The sequence below is a fragment of the Pseudopodoces humilis genome, chromosome 26 (assembly GCF_049639895.1).
Source record: "Pseudopodoces humilis isolate 2021_Gansu_Grassland_sample_001 chromosome 26, ASM4963989v1, whole genome shotgun sequence".
Classification (NCBI taxonomy): Eukaryota; Metazoa; Chordata; class Aves; order Passeriformes; family Paridae; genus Pseudopodoces; species Pseudopodoces humilis.
In genome coordinates this window covers 2866158-2890599 of record NC_142225.1, presented here as the reverse complement: position 1 = coordinate 2890599, position 24442 = coordinate 2866158, and the positions used below count along the sequence as shown (strand labels likewise).

At 41.2% G+C, this 24442-nt stretch overlaps 1 protein-coding gene across 2 annotated transcripts; it reads left to right on the top strand.

The window, feature by feature from the left end:
- Positions 1 to 87: 87 nt before the first annotated feature.
- MAPK14 (mitogen-activated protein kinase 14) lies at positions 88 to 24369 on the top strand. 2 transcript variants are annotated; one of them, XM_005534112.3, is made up of 12 exons: positions 88 to 622; positions 7232 to 7361; positions 9493 to 9551; positions 9925 to 10036; positions 10551 to 10580; positions 11005 to 11052; positions 11496 to 11610; positions 12574 to 12645; positions 20078 to 20157; positions 20652 to 20730; positions 21006 to 21179; positions 21978 to 24369. In XM_005534112.3, exons 1-12 carry the CDS (start codon positions 507 to 509, stop codon positions 22043 to 22045), a joined length of 1083 nt encoding a protein of 360 aa, XP_005534169.1. In that variant the 5' UTR covers positions 88 to 506; the 3' UTR covers positions 22046 to 24369. The 2 variants fall into 2 exon arrangements, with proteins under 2 accessions (XP_005534169.1, XP_005534168.1); XM_005534111.3 differs by lacking the exon at positions 20078 to 20157 and adding an exon at positions 18032 to 18111 and having other exon boundaries at positions 90 to 622.
- The last annotated feature ends 73 nt before the right edge of the window (positions 24370 to 24442 follow it).

The following is a 24442-nucleotide window of genomic DNA, read 5'->3' as shown; positions in this document are numbered from 1 at the left end:
CCGGGCTGTGCCATGAGGGGTGGGGCGTGAGGGGTGGAGGCTGCGGCTGCGGTGTCGCCTGCGCCGTCCCACCTGCGGCGAGAGCGTGTCCCCGCCCCGCACGCCGGCGCCCCCTCCTCGCTCGCCGCTGCCCGCAGGACCGCCAGCCGCGCCTCATGCGGCCATCCCGCCCCTCGTGGCACAGCCCGGGGAGGGAGAGCGGCGGGGGAAGGCGGTGACGGAGCGCGCTCGGCCTCGCCCCCCGTGCCTGTGGGAGGGGGCAGCGGGGGCGCGGGGCGGGGCGCGAGAGGCCAGCGGTGGCAGCGGGGGCGTCGCTGCTGCTGGGCTGCCCCCGCCCGGGAGCGCTGAGGGGAGGGAGCGAAAGAAGGAAGGAAGAAGTCACTGCTGCTGCTGCTGCTGCAGGACGAGAAGAAGAAGGAGGTAGTGGCGGCGGCGGTGGTGCTGTTGCAGCCGCGGCCAGAGCCTCCCCCTCCCGCCGGGCCGGGCGGGGTGGGCTCCGCAGCGAGATGTCTCAGGAGCGGCCCAAGTTCTACCGGCAGGAGCTAAACAAGACGGTGTGGGAGGTGCCCGAGCGCTACCAGAACCTCTCCCCGGTCGGCTCCGGGGCCTATGGCTCCGTCTGGTGAGTGCTGGGAGGGGACGGGGCTGTGCGGAGGAGGTCGCGTTAGGTTGCCGCCCCGCCCCGCGGCCCCCTCTGCCCTTCAGGGACCCGCGGCGGGACCAGTGCGGGGTGGGCACCGCGACGAGCGGGGCGTGTCTGTCCCCTAGAGGCTCCTGTCCCCCAGCTCTTCACCAGCCTCCTGCGAGAGACGTTTTTCCTCCCGGGTTTACGCGCGGTGCTGCCGGGAAGCCGCAGTCTCGTCTCTGGAATGCGGTCGGGGATTGCACCACATGGCAGGTGGCTCTGAAACATTTTGCAGGGGAAGATAATAATTTGTTCCCGGCCCCCCCTCCCCCCCCTCCCTCGGCCCCGAATGATCTCATATGGACATATTTCAGTGCGACTTTTTGCAGTCAGTAGGTGGGGAGTGCAGAGGGATGGAGCCTTGTAAGCCCCCCATAGCTGTCTTTGCAGAGCTGAGGGCTTGGCAGCTCTTGTCCCAGATTCTTTCTGGACCTAAAGGATAGATTATATTTGAGGCAATTGTATTTTTATCTAGAATTTGTTGATAGACAAGAAGTAGAGAGAATGCTGTGAGGACTGTTTTTGTATCCCTGACTTGTTGTTGTGGATTTACAAGCACCGATGTTTTCTTGGCAGTAGTAGATGAACACAGGAAGATTCGTTTTATTGCTACAGAATTACTGCAGTATGTGCTCCCTGGGAGAGTAAAGTCCTGGTGTGAGACCTTCAGAAATACAGGGAGCTTGAAGAGTTTGGTTTTTAATGCTTACCTAATAGGAACAAACCAGGCTACATGTGTGAGATACAATGCATCCTTAATTTGTAGCTTCTCCGCTGAGGTGCGGTGGATCATTAAACATAAATGGAGCTGCATACTTTGCTTAAGCTTAAAGACAAGGTAGTGTTTGAATCAGTTTGATTCTAGACTTTAGCAGTCATTTAGTAAAGTGTTCATCCTCTACATGAGCATTCTGGTTTTTATTCTGTGTTCCTTGGTTCTGTCAAAGTGTGAGCAGAATTTTGAAATATGAGTGCATAATTACAAAGCTGCTTTGCTGTTGTATTCGAGCAGGCATGCCTATGTTTTTATTAACATAGTATGCAAATTTACATTATGGATATCAGTTTTATTATAAGGAGGGACACATGCTGCATTCTGCTAGTAAAGAAAATAAGTTGCTTTGCATGTGCTACAGTTTTAATTAACTGTTCAGCTGTTCTTTACCTGTTATAAAATTGTTGGTAAGTTGAGCTTAAATAATATACATTTTTTAAAATGCTGTGATTGAAGTGTGCAGAGGCTTGCATTTCATAAAAGTAAACCAGGCTGGTCAATTTTGTAGCAAGAATAACCAGTATACTTGCCGAGGTGTGTTTTTGTTTGTTTTTTTTAAATACAATTATAGAATTATTTTGATTGGAAGGGAATAGACAGGTTTCTTTTGGTGAAAGAAGGACCTTGTTGACACAGCTGATAAATACCCGTTTAAGTGTCACAGAGTTATGCTGCTCCTGAAATGTAATGGGAAATTAATTTGCTCAGTGCCTTGTCCTTTGTATTTTTTAAGGTTGATCTGACATGATATACCTCACTCCTATTTTCTTTTCCCCTTCCATACAATCTCCATTGTACATGTAATACTTGCAAAGTTTGTTTTCAACCAGTAACTAAAGAGTTTGCATCGTGAATTTCCTGTTTTGCTGTGTCAAAACTTTCAAAGATCGTGCAACTTTGTTCAGACCAAGTGAGACAGTTTTTTATTGGAAGCAATTTCAGACATGTGGCACAGAGTCTTTTTACAGTCCATGTTAATGGCTTCCTGTATGTTCTTCTAAAAATAGTTTTCAGAAAAGATATAGTGATATGGAAAGTATGTCAAAATTGAAAAATTCAAGAAAACAACAAAAACCTTTGAATATTTATGGGAGTTTATTAAGCTACAAGTGGTGATGCATATTATTTAGGGTATTCCTGCAAGGACTTGTTCTGTTCTCTGTCTCTTTAGAGTTGTTTTTCTTCTCTCCGGTAAAAAGCTACCTAGTTTCATTTGGACTTTGGTGTATCCCTGTTGGGATAGTACATAGTGGTGTTTTAACAATCCTTAAAATGGTAAATATGTTTTCATGTATGTTCATGATTGTATTATTATATTCAAATGTAATCAATGCTCTGTTGTTTAAATTGACAAAACGAGGCATTTGAAAATGAGGAATCTGCAGAAACTGGAGGGGAAAATTAATAAAAAAGAAAGCATTAGGCTGCCAGATGAGTCACTTAGACTATGGAGCCGTTGTAGGCTGCTTTGAATGTGCTGTTAGTATGCCTTGGAACTCCCTAACACACAAACCTGACTATTGTGGAGTCGGTGGGTGGGGGGAGAGGCATTTTCTGCAGGCAGCCTGAGACACCTGAGACATGTGCCTGAAGTGAGAGCAAATATTGCAGTGTTTTCTGAAGGGTGATGTGCAGTGTCAGAAGAATGAGGTTCAAATGGCCAGGTCAGGTATTTTTCAGGATCCATTTTTTAAAAACTGCAAGTGTTGGAGGTACAAACAGGGATTCGATTCCAAAACTTTGAGAAATATCTACACATATCCTCAGATTGATTCTTCCTAAGTCATGTAACAATTGTCGTGGCATCTGTTGTATGAAATGCTGTTTCGTTCATTCTTGCAACATTTTGTGTATTTATACAACACAGTCTTTTGCATGCTTTTGTAACCGGGCCTGAATTGAAAAAAAAAAGGTTCCTGATAGATGCATTTTGTAATATTTCACATAAGGAAGCGAGGGGCCTAGACAATACAACAACTTGCAGTGGGAAGTTGCTGAACAGAGATGGGATTGATTGATGACTCACACTTCACTTGGAGGATTGCTTCATTTCTTGCATGTGCTGGAGGGAAGTCTTGGCTCCTGGCATCAATTCAGCCAGCTCTGAGCTAAGCAAAATGGTGTTTTCACAATTTTTGCCATCAATTTCTAAAAGGCTGTGAAGCACATTCTGTATACTCTTAGTTTACTTAATTGTTATATTTTTGCAGGTGTTCTTTGTTGTATTGATGCCTTTGTAAAATAAGGGGCTTGGTTTAATTGCTTTGCAAGCTATCTGTGTTGCCTTAATTAATTTGGAAAAGATTGAACAGCCAAGATTTACTCTTCCTCAAAATCTTGCATAAGATTTTTTTTTAGCTTTTTTTTTTTATAGACTGTCAGGTGATACAGCCCTTCAAAACCTGTGATTTTTTTCCCATTTCAACCCACGGTTGTACTAACACCGAGTCTGAATTTCTTGGATACAGAGAAACATTATAGATTTAAGAAATTTTAAAACATTAGGCTTCAGAGGAAATGAAATAAACCTAAACATCACCTTTGTAAAAACAGTTCCTCTATAGATTCTTTTCTAATCCCTTATCAAAGGGTGCAAGTGCCTCCAGATCCTGTGTGTGCTTGGAGGGACAGGTGCCTGCTCCTCCAGCAAGGTGTGGTAGATCTGTGAGGAGTGATAGGAACAGAACTGTAAAACCGAGTGGGATGAAGCAGCCACACAGGAAGGATTGGCAGAAAATGTGTGAGGAAGGGGAAGTTGAGTAGGAGAAGGGCAGGTACAGAAAAGCTGTGAGCAGAGCTCTCGAAGTGCTGGCAAGAAGTTTGAACTGTAGGGGAACTTGGTATATTAAGAAGGGAAATTAGTGAGAGCACATCTGTCCTACAGTGAGATTTTTATTGCAGCTTTCTTTGAAGCAGAAGCTAATCTAGCACAGGAGAATGATATTTGCAACTTTTGTAGTGTTTTTGGGAGGTAATGACTGAAGTGCAAGTACAGAAGTGACTGCAGTCAGTAATAATCTATCAGGTACTAACTGTTTTTCTGTCTGCTTAGGAGCGCATAAATTAACTTCAGAGCTAGTGCTAAGGAGATTCAGCTTGGGTATTTGCAGAGGCACTAGCAATGAGCAGCATATATTTAGCAAAACAGCCTTTGCAGAAAAATTAACATTCTGATTATCTAATATTAAATAAATTGTGCTCATAAGTAACCTAGTGCATACTTTAGTTCCTCAGACTGCTTCAATTGTTACTGTCAGTGGATAGGTTCTCTAAAATAATTCTTTTCTTCTAGCTCCTGTGTTCTGGATTCAATTCAGGTTAGATCAGAATTGTAATTTTAGCTTGCTTAGGGTGAGGTGGATGCATTTCGTTTGCTATAGCACAGTACTATGTATGAGGTTTAAAATAGTGTGATAAATTCTAAATTTGTGCTGATCCTGTTTTAAAATGGATTTAAAACTGTGGATCGTGCAATTTTTTCCTAATTGGGCTTCTTTAGCTGAAATATGATCAGTGTAATGCAGCTGTTTTAAGTCTGTGATGAAAGGCAGCTTAGTGTCCTTTAAAATGTTCTCCAGCTGACAGCTGTTCTGTAGTTCTGCAGGAACCATTAGCCAGTTATCTGTATTGGTGGAAGATTACTCAGCATGATTTTATCTGTGGGGAAATAGTCTTTAGGCCTCAAATATGACCAAACTTTGTGTTCTGACCTTAAGTCTAGATTGTGAATGTGCAGTTTTAAAGAATTTTCTTTCCTGGGCTTGTGCATTGTGCTGTTTAACCAGTACTGCTGACTGCAATTCCCTTGGAGGTTGTACAGCTACTACAACAGTACAGTGACTTGATATGACCCCAAAAGATGTAATTTAAAAACAGAAAGTGAAATTGAATTTCATCTGAATCCTGAAATAGCTTATCATATGTCTGGTGGCTCTGAAATCTCAAAATCTTGGAAACCAAAAGAGAAACTTGACTCTGGAGTTGTGGAGGTTTGAGATGCAGGGGATCCCCTTCTTTGCAAGATGAAAGAGTTACTGGTATTTGCTGCATTTTGTACCTAAAATGTTTGGAAACTGGTGAAGATCCATGACTAATTTATAAATGCATGTGCTGAATGATGATAACTACTCTTATTTTTGCTCTAAGTTCTAGAAAACACCTTATGTATCATTAAAATGCTGGCATGTAATTTCAGGCTGAACTTGGGATATTTGTGTATTACAAAATGGTGAATTTTACCTGAGGCTGAAAAAAAAATTGAATTCAGAATTTCATGAAGTGTTGCTGCTTAAATACTGATTTTTTTTTCTAGTAATATATGAAAACTTGAGAATTTGAAATCAACATTAAAAAATGTGTGCTCAGTGTCTTCTTTTGTCTGCCAGGCTGAGGTGTAAAGGATGCATGTGGAAGTTGCTAATGAGTGTTTTTTGACCCAGTGTGATGTAGCTTGAGTAATTCAGCTCTGGCAGGCTGCTGCTTCTGTGACCTGGTGTACTCCTGTGTGTTTTCCAGAGAGCTCTTTCCACTCTGAGGATGCCCTTTATAGAAAGGGAGATGCTCTTCTTCCACTGTGCACAGAGGGTTTTTCCATTCCCTGCCAGGGCCTGGGGGAAGGGTCACTGCTCATAAAATGGTGCTCGTGTTGTGTTTGCTATTTCTCATAAACTTCACTTACCAAATTCCTTGGAATTGGTAAAATTTGAGGCAAATTTGAGATAGAGTCTGGAGGTTAATTCTTGGTGGTTGCTTTAAAAGTAAATGACATCTTCATTTATATCAAATAGCTCCCTTGGTGGGGTGGGCGTTGTGGTTTGCATATGCAATTGTGGGTTTATTCTAGGACTGCTTTTGTGATTGGTTTTGAGCTTCGTTAGTTAAGCTTTATATTTCACACTTTACCTTTATAAATATGTAGCATTCCTTTTTGCCTGATGTTTATCAACTAGTGCATACTCTCTTTTAAATGGAATCAGGAGTTCACCTGAACCATAAATATAGCAGGAAAATCAACCAGTATTGTCCTTGTATGACTCCTTGCATTCCATACTTTCCCCATATTTGTTGTCTTGGTTCAAGTGTTGATTTCACATCCTCTATTTCTCCTCCTTCTTCCTTTTGAACAGACCAGAGAAAAAATATTATTTGTATGTACAAGGTTTCTGCTAAAGGGATAAGATTTGGTAATGTACAGCTATGTATCGTTTATTTATATGCACTTTTGTATAACAGAACTTGGTGATTGGATGAGATTTACCAAAGAAATTTAATTTCAGCTTCAGTTACGATTGACAACAGTCATAACTGATTTTATTAAGCACAGGTCCTGGAATTTTGTATGGATTTAAACCATGAAAATAGTATTTTGAGCATAGTATTTTGTGATCAAGTGTGCTGTTTGAAAGTATGTTTAGGAATAGTGGTAGTATTTACAAGTACTCTTCTCTCCAGAGTTTTAGTGCATAATTATGTTTAAGAGCACTTCAGACAGCAAAGTCATAAACCTTTCTCTTTTTTCTACAAGATTTCCCTTTACTTTGTGGACAAGACTCATCTTTTAAACATTTTTTTGCAAAAACCAACAGTTGTGTAAATATGTGGGGATTCTGGGTGGTATGCAGGTTATGGACCAGGAAACCTGGAAATCATTTTCATTGGAGAAATGGTGTTGCTTGTAACTCAGCGTCTAGATAATTCTGTCTAGAATAAGTGTGGATTTGAAGGCATTCATATAAGGTTAATTTTGATGATTTGAATACTCTCTGTTGCAGTTCTGCCTTTGACACAAAAACTGGCTTACGTGTGGCGGTGAAGAAGCTGTCCCGGCCTTTCCAGTCCATCATCCACGCCAAGAGGACCTACCGGGAACTGCGGCTGCTCAAGCACATGAAACACGAAAATGTGAGTGGTGGAAGAGGGTATGAAATGCTTTTCTGAAGTTGGACTGAGCATCCATCAAGATTGCTTTTAAATATCTTGCTGGATATATTTTTTGTCCTAGTGCTAAATGCAAAGCTTGCAGTAGTCCAAAGTATTAGAGCTGTAGCATATCATGCAGAGTAACAAAACCAGCCCCAAAAAACCCCACAGCAACCAATTTTGTATTAAAATCATAATATTTTCTAGAATAGTCTCAAAATCACTATTTAGCAAGTTCATAAGGACTTGGAACACATAATCGTGGTTACTTGTTGTAGTAAACTGCAGTTTTTGTTATGTTAAGCATTTATTTAAAGAAAAATTATTGGATTTTAGTGTCTTCTGGTGGGTTTTTATTTTTTTTTTTTTGGCTTGCCTGTGTCAGAAAGTTATGAAGCAGACATTCATTAGATTCCTGTGGGTAAAATAGGGAGGAAAAAAGGGGTGGTGATGAAGGGGTGGAAATTAGATGGCTGTTCATACGAGCCATCCACTTAAATCATCAACAAGGAAGCAAACCAGAATGTGGCAAATGTTATATTGAACTATTTTTTGATAAAGCTTCTATTTGGTATAGATGACAATTGCCTGACCAATTTCCTCTGTGTGTGACATCAGCATGCCAATGTATTTATACTGCATGGTGTTTAGAGCAAATTCTGTGTGCAATGGAGCAAAAATTCTCATAACCAGATCTTGGTAGAGCTGTCAGAACATGAAGAAGAAAGGAAGGCTCTTGGTTTCTTTTGTCCCAGCAAACTTTGTCTTGGCCGAAGGGAAATACTGTTTGGACATGAGCTGAGCAAAGCCAGGATGGTTACCTAGCACAAAAAAGCCAAGGACAGTCTGATTGTAAGGATCTCCTGGGCTGATTTGTTCAGAACTTCATGCTGTGGCAGAAATGGTTGTGTGGTGTGGTTCCTGACCACTGCAGTCAGCAGCTGGTATCCCATAAATCATCTTGATGTTTTTAGTGTGGCTCACATCTCTGGAACTTGTGATGCATGTTTGTATTACTGTCAGTATTTCTTCCTGTGGGATACCATTGTCTCAGCAGTAGAGGTAACTTCTGATCCTGCTTAATATCCATAGAAATATCAAATGCTGTGGGTTGGAAGGGTCCTTAAGACCATCCAGTTCTACCTCCTGCCATGGCAGGGATACCTTCCACTGGACCAGGTTGCTCCCAGTCCCATCCAACCTGGCCTTGGACACTTCCAGGGATGGTGCAGCCACAGCTGTTCTGGGAATCCATTCCAGGGCCTCCCTATCCTCGAAGGGGAGAATTTCTTCTTTAATATATGATGTAAATCTACCCTTTTTCAGTGGAAAGCAATCGCCCCTTGTCCTAGCATAACATGCCCCTGTAAAAAACCCCAGTAGTACTCAAGAGTTTCTTTCTGGACCTTTTCTCATATCTGAGATATTCTTCAAACAGGAAAGCTTTGATTTATCTTTTGACACACCAAAGAAAAGCTTATAAGGATAAGCAATTAAAATAAGTTTGTGACTACAACTGAGATTCATTAATATTTTTTGATTGGTATTGCAAAGAGCCTGTGTATCTTTAAGAGTAAGGAATAAAAGGAAGTTAAGTCATTTTTACAGATATATATGTGTGTATATATATATATATTATCAGTTCATCATACCTTCATTTATCTGTGGAAAGTTTGTCTAGGTTGTGATTTAAAAATCCTGCGGATGCAGAGATGATCAGAGCTGATTCAGGCAGGCATATTAGTTTCTACTGTCTTGACTATTCAGATCTCAATTTTGAATAAAAACATTTGGCTTTATGTGGCACAGAACATGTGAATGTGGAAGGTGTGGTGGTTTGAGGGGCTTGGACATAAGGTGGTTTTTTGTATCCTGTATCTAGTTCATGAAGACTTGAGCAAGTAAATGGAGCTGCAGAGCTCTCAGGTGTGTCTGCATCAGGTTTTTAAGTTCCAGGAGACCTCGTTAGCTTGCATAAAGCACAACACTGAATAGATGGAAATTAGACATCTACTGGAATAAATACTTCAGTGTCACAAAGGATCTTAGTAACTGTATCATGGTATGCTATAAATATATTTCACAGCTTTTCTCTTCACTGTTTTCTTTTTAGGTGATTGGCTTGTTGGACGTGTTCACCCCTGCCAAATCACTAGAAGAATTCAATGATGTGTAGGTAACTTCTCTGAAGATTGCAACAAAGTGTCTTTTGTATATCCTTATGCCTCCCAGGTTATGACAGAAATATTTGTCTCTTTAATTTGTCTGCCATCACTCACAAGTAATTCTGAATTCCAGCACAAAGTTATAGTAGCTCCTAAGCTGTTGGACTCATCAGAATTGTTCACTTGCTGTGGTTTGCTGCTCAGTGCTGTTGGAATCATTGTACTAATTTGCTACATTATTTAAGGTGTCATGATCTGTGTTTCATTGAACAACGTGCTTTGGGACAGTCAGCTCTGCCGCTGGAGATTTATAGGGAATTTTTATCCTAATCCTATTCAAGAGATTGCTTCATGGCCCACGTGTTTGCTTTTGTTCACAGGTACTTGGTGACACATCTCATGGGAGCAGACCTGAACAACATTGTGAAATGCCAGAAGCTCACTGATGACCACGTGCAGTTTCTCATTTACCAGATTCTTCGGGGCCTGAAGGTGAGTGCTCCTGTCCTCCCCAAATGAGCACAGCTCACCATGGAAGTTCCTGGTGAATGTTACATCCTCAGAGATTCAGTTGAGTGCATAGGGAGGCTTCTGTAATTTCCCTAAAGTATTGTATAATAATATTTTATTATTGTTCTTTCACTTCTGCCTCTCTGGAGCTCTGCATCAGTAAGGTTATCTATAATTTTTATGTGTTCCTATGGGCAGAGCCTGAAAAATTATGAACTGTGATGCTCTCTGGTCTGCTCTGGCTATGAATTTTCCATTTCTTCAGTTTTGTTTACTTGTGTTGTTCCACTCAGGTGGCAGCACTCCTGGGTGTTCCTAAGGAGAGGCAAACTGGAACACCCACCTGGTGCAACCCACAGACACACAGCTGGCTCCTTCTGCAGACAGTCTGGAGCATCTGAATTGTGTGGGCTGGGGTAGGGCAGTATTTTCTAGGGAAGAGATGAGGAGGTGGCTGCTTGGACTGTTACATAAATTTTGTCATCTTATTTTACAGTACATCCATTCAGCTGACATAATACACAGGGTGAGTATTCATTCTAAGATTGTTTCCGGTAGTGAAACAATATCTTTAAAAAATTAAGCATAGACTTTTACAATGTAGCACTAAGAGAAACAAGAGAAAATTTTCTGAGAATTATTTTGGTTTAGTAGTAAAAAGATTGACCAGGGAAAGTGGTTGTCAAGATCCATAATTTTCTTTTGTGAATTCGCTTTTCTCTTAAATACAAATATGCAGCACCGGTGTTGCTTTTATGCATTTTTGGTTATATGTGACATCTCTGAGAACCACAGGAGAGATTTCTGACTCTGTGATGAAGTAATTTATCCAAAGTTAGTATTTGCACTCAGTTAGAATCTGTATTTTTATCTCCATTTAAAATTTTATCTACTTCAGATTTGTGAAACAACACATATTCCGCTGTTAATGCTGATGTTTAATTTTTTAGGATTTAAAACCTAGTAACCTAGCTGTTAATGAAGACTGTGAGCTAAAGGTAATGTAATTAAAAAATCTGGTTTGTCTGACTGAGAATTGAGTGAGTGCCATGTGAATGTCCCTTGCAACTGAAGTGTCAAAACAATTCCTTTTGAAAATACTTTCATAGAAAAAGAATAATGTGCTTCCCAGTGGTAGAGTTATAAGGAAGTGGTTTTTGTATCTGGTCCTGTGTTTTTAGTGAATCATCATGAAAGTGCAGAGTTAACAGCTTTAGTTTGTGTTTACTTGTTTTGGAGACAAGATACCCAGATATAATTCTGATTGTCAAGTCCTACGCAGTTCTAGCCTAGTGTCTTTTCACAGGTTATGAAATTTGGTTTCATAATCTGTTTTTGCAGCTCTCCCACCCCTCCTGTCCCCAGTTCAGTGATTGTCTGGTTGTTTGTGCTGGGTAGTTTGCACTGTTGCCCTGCAGTGGTTGGTGTTTTGTGATTGTAGATCCTGGATTTCGGGCTGGCCCGGCACACGGATGATGAGATGACTGGGTACGTGGCCACCCGGTGGTATAGGGCTCCTGAGATCATGCTGAACTGGATGCACTACAACCAGACAGGTAATGCCTTTAGCACAAGAATTCTCTGTTTTGTCAAGCTTCTGAATTGTGAGGGGGAGGAAAAAAAGAGGTTGTCCTTGTACGTGCTCCCGCTTCATTTGATTGCATACGTTGACACTCTTGGTAATTGTGCTTCAGAGCTGGTATTTGAGCCACAGTCTGTCAGATGAAGTTAAGAAACATTGTAATAGCATTCACCAGGCTTCTTTATATTTGAGCCTTTGAAACTGCAGTCAGCAAAATATTGTCGGCACTTACCCCTTGCTTTTCCTGGCAGAGTGTTTTTTAAAATAAGTCCGTGGAATGTGTCTGGTTGAGGAGAATGTCTGGAGCTGTAGTGTGAAGAAATGATAAAAAGTGGATAAATCTCCCCATCCTTTTCTCTCCTCTCTCCACTTCTTCACGGGTTTATCTTCCTCACAGTTTCCAGTATCTTCTCTCCAGCAATACTTGCAGATCAAGTGCAGAGAAGAAAATCAAAGTCTGAGAATAGTTCTTGTACAGGAGAGCACCAAAGAAAATTATGTGCTACCCCAATTTCATATATCAGTACCTTACAGGGTTTCTTTCCCCCCTCTTGCACCTGTATGGGCTTGTCTTGTATCTTCAGTGAAATAGTTGGTGGTTGTTTGGGTAGCATTTATGTAAGGCCACATGCAAATCCATTCCTCAGAGTCCTCTTGCACAGGTTTCTTCTTCTGATGGTTTAGATTCCTCCCCAGCTCTTCGGTGTTCAGGTCAGGTTATAGTCTGGAAGGAGGAGTTGCCTGATCTTGAATTCTCTTATTTGTACAAGTTTTAGATGACACAGAATAGTATCAGTTAGCTTGCAATGTATTTCAGATTGCCTCAGTGCCATGAGACACTGTAAGAACAGAGTTGTTTGCACTGGTTGGATGGGGTGATTCTGCTGAGACTGTATTTTTATGCATCATGTTCTGTTTTCTGTTTTATTTTGTTCAGTTGATATTTGGTCAGTGGGTTGCATTATGGCTGAACTGTTGACTGGAAGAACGTTGTTCCCTGGCACAGACCGTATCCTTTAGAAGTAACTTATTTTTTAAAATTGAAATTAGATCTTCATTTTCACATAATTGACAAGAAAATAAATTCTGGATTTAGTTATGGACTTTCGTTAATTTGTTTTTAAATTAATGGCTTCTTTTACTCACAGTACAAGAAGGTGAGCACTTGATTTTGCTGCACATCTGTTCCTCTTTATTGTCTGTTGTCATCAGTAGATTTACATAATGTTTCTATTACTTTCCTTTAAGTTTATTTAAATTTATTAGTTGAGTTTCTAGATAATACTTGCATGGATGTCTGCCAAGAATCCTCTCATGCTTCAGGTTTCTTGCAAATGTGATTCCCTTCTGGCCTCTCTTCCTTTTATCCTGGAGGTATCCTGGTGTTGAAAGCTGTGGGTTTGCAGATTCTTTAGTGCCAAGGTTCTCACTAAAGTTGCTCTGAAATGTTTAGGTTCCATTTCCATGCTTGACTGGAAACAGACTGTGAACTTTCTTTCACAGTGTGCTTGTACTGATGTGAAAAATCAACCTTGAATATGACCTTTCCAAAATATTTTTGTTTTGCCTCATCAAAGTAAGACACTTGGGCAAATTTGAGAGGACTTTGTGAGATTTGGTCATATTTTCCCCAGAAAACTGGAAGTGAGACTTGATGCAAATTGTTGCACTTAAAATTTTTGTTCAACCACACAAGATTGGGATGTAATTTACTACTGGCAAGATTTTTCTTTGCCTAGAAATTGGGCTTTCATTTGCCAGAGAAAATTACGTTGCCCACCTTCTACCAAAGTTTATTATTTCAACGACAGTTTGTTCATTTTAATAACTTTTGTTAGTTTGTTAGTATTTATATCAGTTAATTCAAGTATGTTAGTACTTGATGAAAAATAAAAAAAAATGGTGTTGGAATTGCTGCCTTCTGTTTAATTTACCTTCAGAAAGCATCTGGGTTCCAAAACTCCCTCCTGAGGAGAAGCTTTCATTCCAGCTTTCACAGTGTCACCTCCCTTTTTCATGTTCTTTGACTTTATCCTCTCCTCTTTTTTTGCTTGACTCCGTCTCATAATTTCTCTCTAAATTTGTTGTATTTGTACTGTACTGTGTAGTCATCTCTGCTTTATTTTTCTGTTGTCAGAGACAGAAACTGAATTAAACAAAAGCTGGTATATTTTTATCTGTTGATTCACCATGTGTAGGTTGGTTTGGACAGATATTTTTTTGTTTGTTTCTTTTAAGAAAAACTGAGATACCAAGAATTGTTCATTCAAACAAAGCAAAAGTCTTTAAGCTGTTGCCATTATTTGACCCTAGCAACAGTGACACTTCAGATTTTAAAGAAATTGATGATTGCAACTAAATTATTTGTAATAGGATTTGCAATGTATGTGAAATGCTGTATGATTTTGATTTATTTTGTGTTTTTTATGAATTGAACAAAATGGTGATTCTTCCAAGTCTGAGAATTTTTTTCTCCAGCTCTGTTCTTAGCTCTAAATTAAAGCCACTGTTATCTGCAATGCAAAATGAAGTTTACTTCTAGGGTCTAATTTGTTTGCTTTATCATAGTAAGGTACTTCGCTAATTTATGTCTCCTAGCAGATGCTTGTGATAATTTACTTTAAATGTTCAATTTCTTTTGCAAATTGCAGTAATGCTTTTTAATTAAATGCTCTTTCTGTTCTGAGTTTCTCAGATTTAAGAAAAACAGACTAAATCCTTTCCTATCTTTGACAAAACTTTGTAGTACTGTAATTCTTCCAGTTCTTCTGTGTGGTTCCCCAATTTATGTTTGTGCTTTTTGATCAAAAGGTTAAAACTAAAAGGGGAACAGGGTTGGTTCTGAATCTTGCTTGTGCATGGAACACTTACCCAAGGATTGGAAGGGGACCCAGGCTGGCAGCTTTCACTCCAGTCTGCTGACATCTGAAGACAGCAAGCAGAATTAAGACAACAGTTATAGTTTCTTCCTGTCTTGGAAGGCTTTTTGAAATCTTCATATATGCATTATTTTCGGAGAGAGTTGAAGGGGTTTTCCAGGTTTATATCCTGTTGGGTAGTTCTGGGCTCTTAATAATTTCATTGTACCCACAGATTTGCAGAGGCCCTTGTTCCTCCTGTAGTGTCTCTGTACAATTGCTGACTTACTTTAGAATTAATATAAACATGAATAATTTAAGGTATGTTTGCCTTGTGTCCAGTAGCCATGGATGTTGTATATCCAAATCCAGTGCAGTTCTAGAAAATTCCCTGTGCAGTTGGAGGCAATGTGATTTTGTGTTGCTGGAAACTGCTCCTGTTTGACAACTGAAAATTTGAAGTAGTTCTTGCTTTTTGGTCTCAAGATGTAAATTTTCTCGACTGTGTAGCCTTACATTTCCAAAATTAAAGTGACAGAATATGTAATGGCTTCTCAGGATGATCATCCCCCTGTTCAGATGGATCTTTTGTTGGTCCCTTTCACCAAGAATTTGGCAGAAATGCTGTGATATTATTTACAGTCCATCACATATTTCTTTGTACAGCCCTGGGATGCACCTGTGCAGTAGAGGTAAGCTGTAAGTTCATTTTCAGGTAAGTAATAAAGTTGGACTCTGAAATAATGATCTTCAATGCTGTCTGTGATGACTGTGCCTCTGATAAATGAATATTGAGTTTAAATTTCTGAATCTGTAGAGATTCTAAACACAGCTGTCATTGACTTAAAGCAAGAATTAAGATACTCTTAGAGAAAAACCCTGTGGTTAATTTGGGCTTAGCTCTGCAGGATTGCTGAAGTACTCCTAATTTACAACTGAATGTAAGGAAATTGAATTATTCCTATTGTAATCTATGGGTGAAGCATTTGGATGAAAGATGGATTTCTAATACTGGTAAAATCTCTGCCAGGAGGTAGAGAAGGGGTTCAAGATTGTGGGAAATGAGTCAGAGACCAAAAAATGAGATGATGAAAATCAGAGTGCTTCAGGCATTGGACTCTGATGCTTTCTTGTTGGTATTGTTGTATCTGTCCGATGCCAAGATCAATTTCTGTTAAACACATAAATTTTTACAGCTCTTGTAATGTGAATGATTCATACAAGTAAGTAGGAAAGCTGACATTGTTTGAATATTTGACTTGCATAAAAAAATATAAAGTAAAAATAAGACTATCTCGATTTTTTTCTTGTACTAGTTTAGCTTTTTCTGTGTGTTTTAAGTTGACTGCGTTCCATTAAACTCTGAAGAGTGTTTTTATTACTATTTTTATTCAGTATTATGAAACTTCCACAATAACTAACCAGTCTAAAATTACATATTCTTCTGATACACTTTATTCTTGCTTGTGGTGGCAGCTAAAACAACTTGGAACTTTGCTTTGCCTGGATAAGCTCTTACAGTCTTGTGAGATTTGCTGGTGGTGGTGATAGCAGGTTATTTTCTGGACTTTAGAATCCCTCATCAGTCCTTCTTGAAGCTGGCACTTGGGGTTTGCATGCTGTGCTTTCCTTCTCCATGCACATGTGGTGGTGTTTTTTTTCTGCTTTGTATTTACTAAATCTCATTCCTGTCTAACTGCTTGTGGCTCATTTCTCTGGGATGTGATGGGCCCTGTAGTTAAAGAATGCTGCAGTTCAGCAGGTTATAGATGGCAGACCTAAAACCAGAAGCAAGGTTGGGTTTTGGCAGTGCCAGTTCCATATTCTGTGTTTTTTCTTGTTTATCTGAGAAGTATATTCCACTAGCAAACAGGGCAGCAATATTGTTTACACACCAGTGCAAAAGCTTTTAAATGCCTTTAAATAATTTAAACTGAGCTGTGGCATGTTAGCACTCTAAAATTTGCACTTCAACTCCTGCTTGCACAAGAATAAGTGAAAGAAGTAAGGACTGTTTTAAATAGCTTTGAAGAAAATCTGATTTAAATGAGCCAGTTGTGGTTAGTAGTGTCCTTTGCTAATTCTATAGCAGTGGATATTCTGATCTCATTTTAAGCATTGACTGTTCAGAGTTAGCAATTCAGCTGTGCTAAATCCAACTAGATATTTGGTTTACTCTTAGATTTTGAGTGTTTTGAGTAGCTAGAAGTTTGCCAAGTAACTTTACAAATGAAAAATGAATTCAGCTGTTCTGACAAAGTGCTAATTCCAGGGCTTTTAATTTTATAGATAAAACTTTAGACCAAAGTTTACCTCAGAGATAAAGGTTTGAGCAAAGCATTGGTGATTTCCTTCATACAGAGTTTGCCATATTACAGGAACTCTGAGTTGTTCGCTAGGTTTTTTTTAAATAGGTGACAGTTCTTGAAGTTCTTGTAGTACTCAAAGGATACTCTTGAGAAGGAACTGCAGCTGTATCTTCAACCATCAGGAAGGCAATGATCCCAGAATACAAGATTTGTCTAAAAAAATTATGTAACTACTTTTGTATAATTTTAAAGGCAAATGTAAACATTACAGACAGTCTGAAATCCCTGTGAAGGATAATTCAGGAAAGAAGGGAGATTCTGCATTGATGGTTTTAGGATATTTTGTTTCTCCTTAGCGTCATGAGATTTAGACATAAAACAGTATCTTTGATGGATTTTTCCCCCCTCAATCGTGTGTTTTGTCACCTAGGCCTTGTTGGAGGGGACAGCTCGGACTGGCACGTGGCCTGGGGGGAACTCTGTTCCTGGTAAAACATTCTTTCCATCTGCAGTGTTCCCTCTTGAGAGCTTCCCACAGAGATGTGTTAAACCTGAGCACCTGTTCTGTTTCTCCCTGCTGCTTCAGCAGGTCTGGAGGGCAGAAGGGATGTTCAGGTGCTTTGATCCCCCTGCCCTGGTGGTCTCCAGGAGGTGCCAGGACAGGACCCTGTGCCAGCGGCAGCAGCTCAGCTGCCCTGGCCGTGGGCAGGGTGTGCCCATAGTGAGGTGATGTTGCAGGGTATGAGCAGAGTCCAGTCATTTCCTTACCTTCCCAGCTTTACAAGTGGCTGAATGAGCTTGAAGGTGTTCACAAAAAGCCTTGATTTTCTTCTGAATATGAGTGCCTACCCTTTCCAGCCTTCTGCTTTACTTCAGCTGTCACTAATGCAACCTAATCCTGCTAACTGCAGCTTGGTGTGGGGCCTGAGGGGGTGAAGGGAGCATGGAAATTCAGCCTTTGCCAGTGGGGCAAAAGATTTCTGCTCCAAAATACTTCAGGATGCAGTGCCCAATTCAATGCATGTGGGGTATCTGTAGACAAGATGTTCAATCTGTCTGATGCAGAGAGCTCAGTTATATTTAGTTGTAAACAAGAGGAATATGGTTTGCGTAAAATAGCTTTTCAGTCAAGGCCTTGGCAGGAATTAATTTTCAACCCTAATAGGGTGATGTGTTGCGCTTTTCATTTTGATTTCTCCCAGCATTTTCCTTTATGGTCCATCATTAGATATTGATCAGTTGAAGCTCATTTTGAGACTCGTTGGAACCCCAGGGCCTGAGCTTTTGAAGAAAATCTCCTCAGAGTCTGTGAGTTTACACTTTGATTGTAATACCTGCCCTTTAAGAAGTCCCAAGTTTGTGTGTCGTTCTCATGTAGTCTATCTGTAGAATGTGTTGGGATTTATTTTCTGTTATTTTTCTTCCTTTGTAATTCTTTGTTCTTGGATGGCTTTAAGTTCTTATGCTTTGTGTATCTGATCTTTATTCCTCTTATCTCTGCTCATGGTATGATTTTATCCTTTCACATTCTCATTTTACTGCTTCGTGACTTTTTTCTTAGTTTGTGGGTTTATGCTTTGTCATCTATTGTATGATCAGATGTTACTGGGGAAGTATTTTTCACAGCTAAGAGCTTGAGGCTTGTCTCAGTTGTTTTTTCTCCACATTGCATACCCAGGGATCTTTCTAAATAGGAGCAGGTGTGTTATCCTCTAAACACACACAGTTCCTTCTGTAGTGTGATTAATTTCTGAAGTGTTGCTGCCATATCTTTGTTTTTGTAGCAGAAAATGCCTTGTGGGTGCCTTGCTGTAGCAGCTGTTCCAGGGCACACAGCAGACTTTGCACTTGGCTGTGTGGGATATTGCTGTATGGGGGCCTTTTACCAAGGGAGCAGCAAAAAGGCTTCCTGCAGTCCACTTTGGGAGGTGACCTCTGTTTTCAGAACTTGTGCAAAGACAGTGTGAAATGGCCTTTAATTCTACCTGTTCTGAAGGTGGAGTGAATAAATCAGAGCCAGGGATTAGCAGGTGAATGCACAGTGAGCACTGAGGTCACTGCTGTTTGTGAGGTGCAGCAGAGGATCAGAGCTGTGGAAAGTGGTGAGAAGATTATGTTGTGCTGCAGCTTAATGTTCTTGTAACTGTGACTGTAAATACAAATGTGAGATTAGCCTTGAATAACACCTGCTGAAGTGATGTGCAATGCAAATTGGGATAAATTGGTCAACTTGCTGAATATCCCACCAATGTAAAAAGCCCTGGGATGTTCCATCTTTGGAGAGGTTAAAGCTGAATAACCCAGGTTGATTTGGTTGCCCTGTGAACTGACCTTAAGGCTACTCTGGTGTTGGAAGTACAGGGGATTAGGAAGAGACATAGGGTGGAAGGGTGACTAAATTAAGCAGAAGATTAATTTGCATGTGTAAGTTGAAGTGGGTCTTTTTTTAAACATTATTGCACAATAAAAATAATAATTGCTTTTATCTAGGTCTGAAACAAGTCTGTTTAAAAAAAAAAAAGCAGTAAAATACTATTTCTACTCTTTTTCCATTGTATGGAGAAAGCAAAACTCTGAAGTGTTTGAGGGTTTTGTGTGTGTCACTATAATAAATTCTGGTTTTCTGCTGCATTACTTTACTTACTCTCACTTTCCCTGTTCACTGATACCTGTTAACTCTGTTTTATGCAATGCTAATGTTTTGCTAATTTTGCATATAAAGCCTTCTGTCACCTAGCCCACTTCAAAGGGCACTGAAAGCTGTTCAGAAGGTGTCAGTTGTGAGCGAGTTTCACTTTGCACCACAAGAAACTTAAGCACTTTCTATGCAGCAAGAAAAAAAAGCTGGTAACCAGTGCAGAGGGTACAGTTTTTGTATCTGTTTTAATTTTTGTTCGTTTTCCTGAAGCTGTGTATAACTGCACAGCACAGAGAAAATGTTGTGGAGTAGCCTTAGCCAAAGGAAACATCTACTCTGATGGCTTAAAATTGCTGGGAAATGTGAACACAACCTTGTTGCAGTGTAATGCTACTTCCTTTGGACAGAAATACTTTCTCTACTGGCAGTTACCAACTGAGCAGTGATTCTCCGTTGCTTTAAGTGTGCACTCGTGTAATTGCTGAACATTTCACAGGTAGTTGAACAAATTAGTGGACCCTGCCTGTATGGCTTTTGCCTTGTGGTTTGCAGAAGAGATACTTTTGTATGCGACTGTTTTCTGTTTGAAATGGGTTTTGCACTGATTTTAACAAAGCCCTTGACGAGGCACTTAAGATATTAACCAGCTTCAGCAGATCATGCGTCTGACGGGAACGCCCCCTGCATATCTCATTAACAGGATGCCCAGCCACGAGGTGAGATCTGAGCAGAGGAAGGGGGTTTGCAGGGCAGGGCTTCACTCAGAGTATGAATTAAATGCTTGCATGTGGCATGGGGTGGGCAATTAACTACCTGCTCTTCTGCGAGATTTTTGTACTAAATGAAGATTTGGACAGCGCGTGCTCAACCACAGATGTGTGAGACTCAGCTGTGAGCTGGTTTTGCGTTGTGTGCTGTGTTGTGCAGGTCAGCACAGGACAGCAGGCTGCACCCAGCCTTGCTGGGACACCAGGGAGTCAGCACTTCCTGCACCTCTCTGCTTTCTAGTCTTTACCTCAAGTAATGTCAGCTCTTCCTCTACTGTCATGAGTGCCTTAGCTGGGGCAGGATAATGCTGATGTGCTTAGTAAGTGTCAGAATAAGCAAGGAGACAGACCATAATAACCAGTGCTTCAGGATGGTTGAAAAGTACTTGGTCTTGCTGGCTGGATGATTGTCTGATACTTCAACAGAACATTTATTTCCACAGGCAAGAAACTACATCCAGTCTTTGTCTTACATGCCAAAAATGAACTTTGAAAACGTGTTTATTGGTGCCAATCCCCTGGGTAAGACTTGTTTATTAAATTTTCCTGAAACTGAAGGTAGCATGTGTTGGGACACAGAGATACCCAAAGTTTTGTTCTGCCTGCAGGAGTAGAACAGGGTTATGTTTATGAAGGATGTGTGGGCCAAGGGTGTAAGAGGAAGAAAATGCTAGATGATGGGTGGGTCCTGAGAAACTACAGATTCCCCATCTATGTTGGGCTTTTAGGAGCTTTACATTTCAGAATAGAGTCACACAGCTCATGTGAGAAACCCTCTCTGTCTGGTGCTCTTGCAGCCGTGGACTTGCTGGAGAAGATGCTGGTCCTGGACACGGATAAACGCATCACGGCTGCAGAGGCGCTGGCCCATGCCTACTTTGCCCAGTACCATGACCCCGATGATGAGCCCGTGGCAGACCCCTATGACCAGTCCTTTGAAAGCAGGGAACTTGAGATTGAAGAATGGAAAAGTGAGTCTGGGGGAGGGGAGCGAGAGACAGTCAGCCTCTCTTGTGTTTGTAGAATCATGGGATATCCTGGGTTGGAAGGGACCCACAGGGATCGTGAGTCCAGCTCCTGGCCCTTCACAGGGATCCTTCACAGCCCCAGAATCCCACCCTCTTCATCCTTGAGAGCATTGTCCAAATGCTCCTGGAGCTCTGGCAGCCTCAGGCCTGTGCCCATTCCCTGGGGAGCCTGGGCAGTGCCCAGCACCCTCTGGGGGAAGAAACTTCCCTGAGATCCATCCTAAACAGACCTGCTACCGCTCCAGCCACTCCCTTGTGTCCTGTCACTGCTCACAGAGAGCAGAGATTGGAGCTGCCACTCTCAGATGTTGGTGAGTCTCCCCTCAGTCCTTTCGCCATCTTATGAGCTGAGGTTCAACTAAGCCATGGTTAGAGGCACAGAAGAAAGTGATAAAAACGTGGGCATGCTGTTGATCCTGTTGTTCCACTGAGTGAATCTTCCACATGCTGTGCAATATTTAGCATAGTCCTGGTAACTAATTACTACTAGGAGCACACAAACGTATCTTTGTGTTCAAACTACTCACATCTCTCAATGCCCTGGAAGTATCATTTATTGTGTATGTTGGTCTCTGAGAGCGGTGTAAGCGTTCTTCTCTTCTTTGTCTTAATTAAGCAATACTTTTTGTTTAAAATAGTGTTAGAATATTGGAGATTGTTTCAGGTTTTCTTGCATGAAGAGGTGTCTGGTGGTGCTATAACAGTCCTGATGCTAAGTTTCTGTCCCACTTCTCCCCCCAGGCCTGACTTACGATGAAGTAATCAGCTTTGTGCCACCGCCGCTTGACCAAGAGGAGATGGAGTCCTGAGAAACTGCTCTCTTCTCTTTGTCCCACTTCACTGTGAAGGGAAGGCCTTTTCATAGGGACTCTCCAATTATCATTCAAGTGCCTCATCACAACAATATTCTCCTTAGTGGAGGGGTTTTGTGTGTGTTGAACTGGGGAGGGAGGGGGGAGGGAAGGAAGCTGAGTCTATGTAAACATGCTGCATGCTCTTGTATTCTGTGTACAGCCTGGGGCAAGCCTCTGGAGACCTGTTCTGACTGCACTTAGTTCTTCCAGAGTAACAGTCCACCACCAGTCTGCACTGCTGGGGTGAGGTAGGAAGGTGACAGTTAAAGGTTTGGTTGCAATCTTTGCCATTTATCAATTCTCCTACAACTCAGTAACCTCAAAAAGAATGAAAGTTGGTTTATAAGCTTAGAGATTCCTTGTTTTTCTTCAGGACTGAAGATGGGGTTGAGGGATGTCCTTGTTCAATAGCAGGTGTCTGATTTACATCCAGATCTTCCTGGTACAGCAGTGTAGAGGCCTTCCAGTGTCTGATCCTTGGAACACAAAAAGATGTTGTTTGAAACTGTAAATATGTTTGTGCCTTAAATGAATGGGCAGGGAGGGGAAAAGAAGTCTGGGGTAGAAATCTGACCCACTGTTCTTGAGGGTGAAGGCTCCCAGGTAGCCAGGCACGAACTCAATGTAATTGGGAAATAACTTTGAGGCAACAGCTTCAACCCCTGGATTGTGTATTCCTGTGTTTTTCCCCTTCTTCCTCCTCTTGTTCTGAGGCTTCTCAGCATTATCTCCCAGGAGCCAGAGGTTGGGGAAGATTCTTGCTAGCCACACGTTTGTGTATTCTGTTCCCTACAAGGTGGTGTGTTTTTGCATGTTGTAGCTGTATGTGCATGTAGAGCTGCTTGATTTTTGTCCTTACTTTTTGGGGATGGCACTGGGGGCAGTTCAGTCAACAGTGAAATGTTTACTGAGTACCTCAGGCAGTGCCATAAAATCACAGCATCCTTCCTCCTGTGCTGCAGCTCCTTGTGAAATACCTGCCATCCTAGAGGCTTCAACGAGGGAAGGATGTCATGTCCAACAACAGAGAAACATGCACCTTTTTCTTTGTTCTGACCACCTCTCTGCAGAGGAGGAGAGCTTGGGCTGAAAGGTTTCTTGTGAGATCAAGTGTAAAAAATGTTCTTAAAGAAATGACTATGGTATCTTGTACCAGAACTTATTTCCTGATTTTTCTTTTTGGAAGTATTGGAACCCAAAGCAAAGAAATAAGCATGCATAAACACCCAATCACCCTTTCACTGTCTATATCTATAAATACAAATATTTATATACATGAAACTAACATTTACTAGAAGGTTTTTTTATCCTCTCACATAAGAGCTTCTTGGCTATTTCTTAGCAGGTTGATCTCTGCCCTAGGAAACTGACAAGGGAGTATGTTTGAATACAAACATGGTTCAAATATTTTGTATTTTCCAGGACTCTGCATGAGTGAAGTGCCCAGAGTTAGAGACTGACAGGAGGGAGGTTTCTCCACATGTTTGTGTGCTCCATCTGTAGCTGGGGAGCTCAGGAGCCCAGTTTGAGGGCAAATGTTTGAGGAAACATTTTTAGACCTTAATTTGTTGCAGGCATCCTGTGTGGGCAGTGTACCCATGTATGTGAGGAGAAAGGCTTTTGCGGTATTTTGTATTCTTGTTACCTGTGGGGCACAGAGTGTTTTTATAGTGTTTTTGTCCCATGTTTGAAGAGGCAGCACAAAGGGATGGGACGTGGATGACAAAGCCATTGATTCTTCCCAGGCTACTTCCCAGAGATCTCCTCAGGCCAAATGTTCAATAAAGGTCTGGGCTGAGACGAAGAGAGCAGCTCTGTTGTGCTCTAGGATAAAACTCTCCACAGCCCTACAAAATCAAGACAAAAAAACCTCCCTTTTCTGATGGGCCAGCAGTCTGGGTATTCAAATGAAAATGTAGATATACTATGTAAACCTACAGCAAGATTATTTTTATCAGCCATTTTATGTGTAGATGCTACAGTGTGATTTCATGTGGAAATATTGCTAAAGATTTTTAAAAAGTGTCGGTGTTGTGTGTGTGGGTGTGTCTGTGTGTGTGAGTGGGAATGGTTCACTGGAGTCTGTCCTGAGGGAGCCCCTGGGGCAAAAACTCCCTGCTGCCAGTGCCGTGCTGTGCTCAGCTGCCTGGGCAGGACACTGCACCCAAAAGCAGAGATCTGCTATTTTGTTTCTATCCATGGATTTTGCTGTAATTGGTTATGCCAGATAAGATGTCACAATACCACTGGTTAAAAATAAACTCTATTTTTCAGATTTACTGCACTGCTGGTACTTGGAAACCTCTTGCACTGAAGTGCTGAGTTTTAGCATGGTGTGAATTTCTCTGCTGT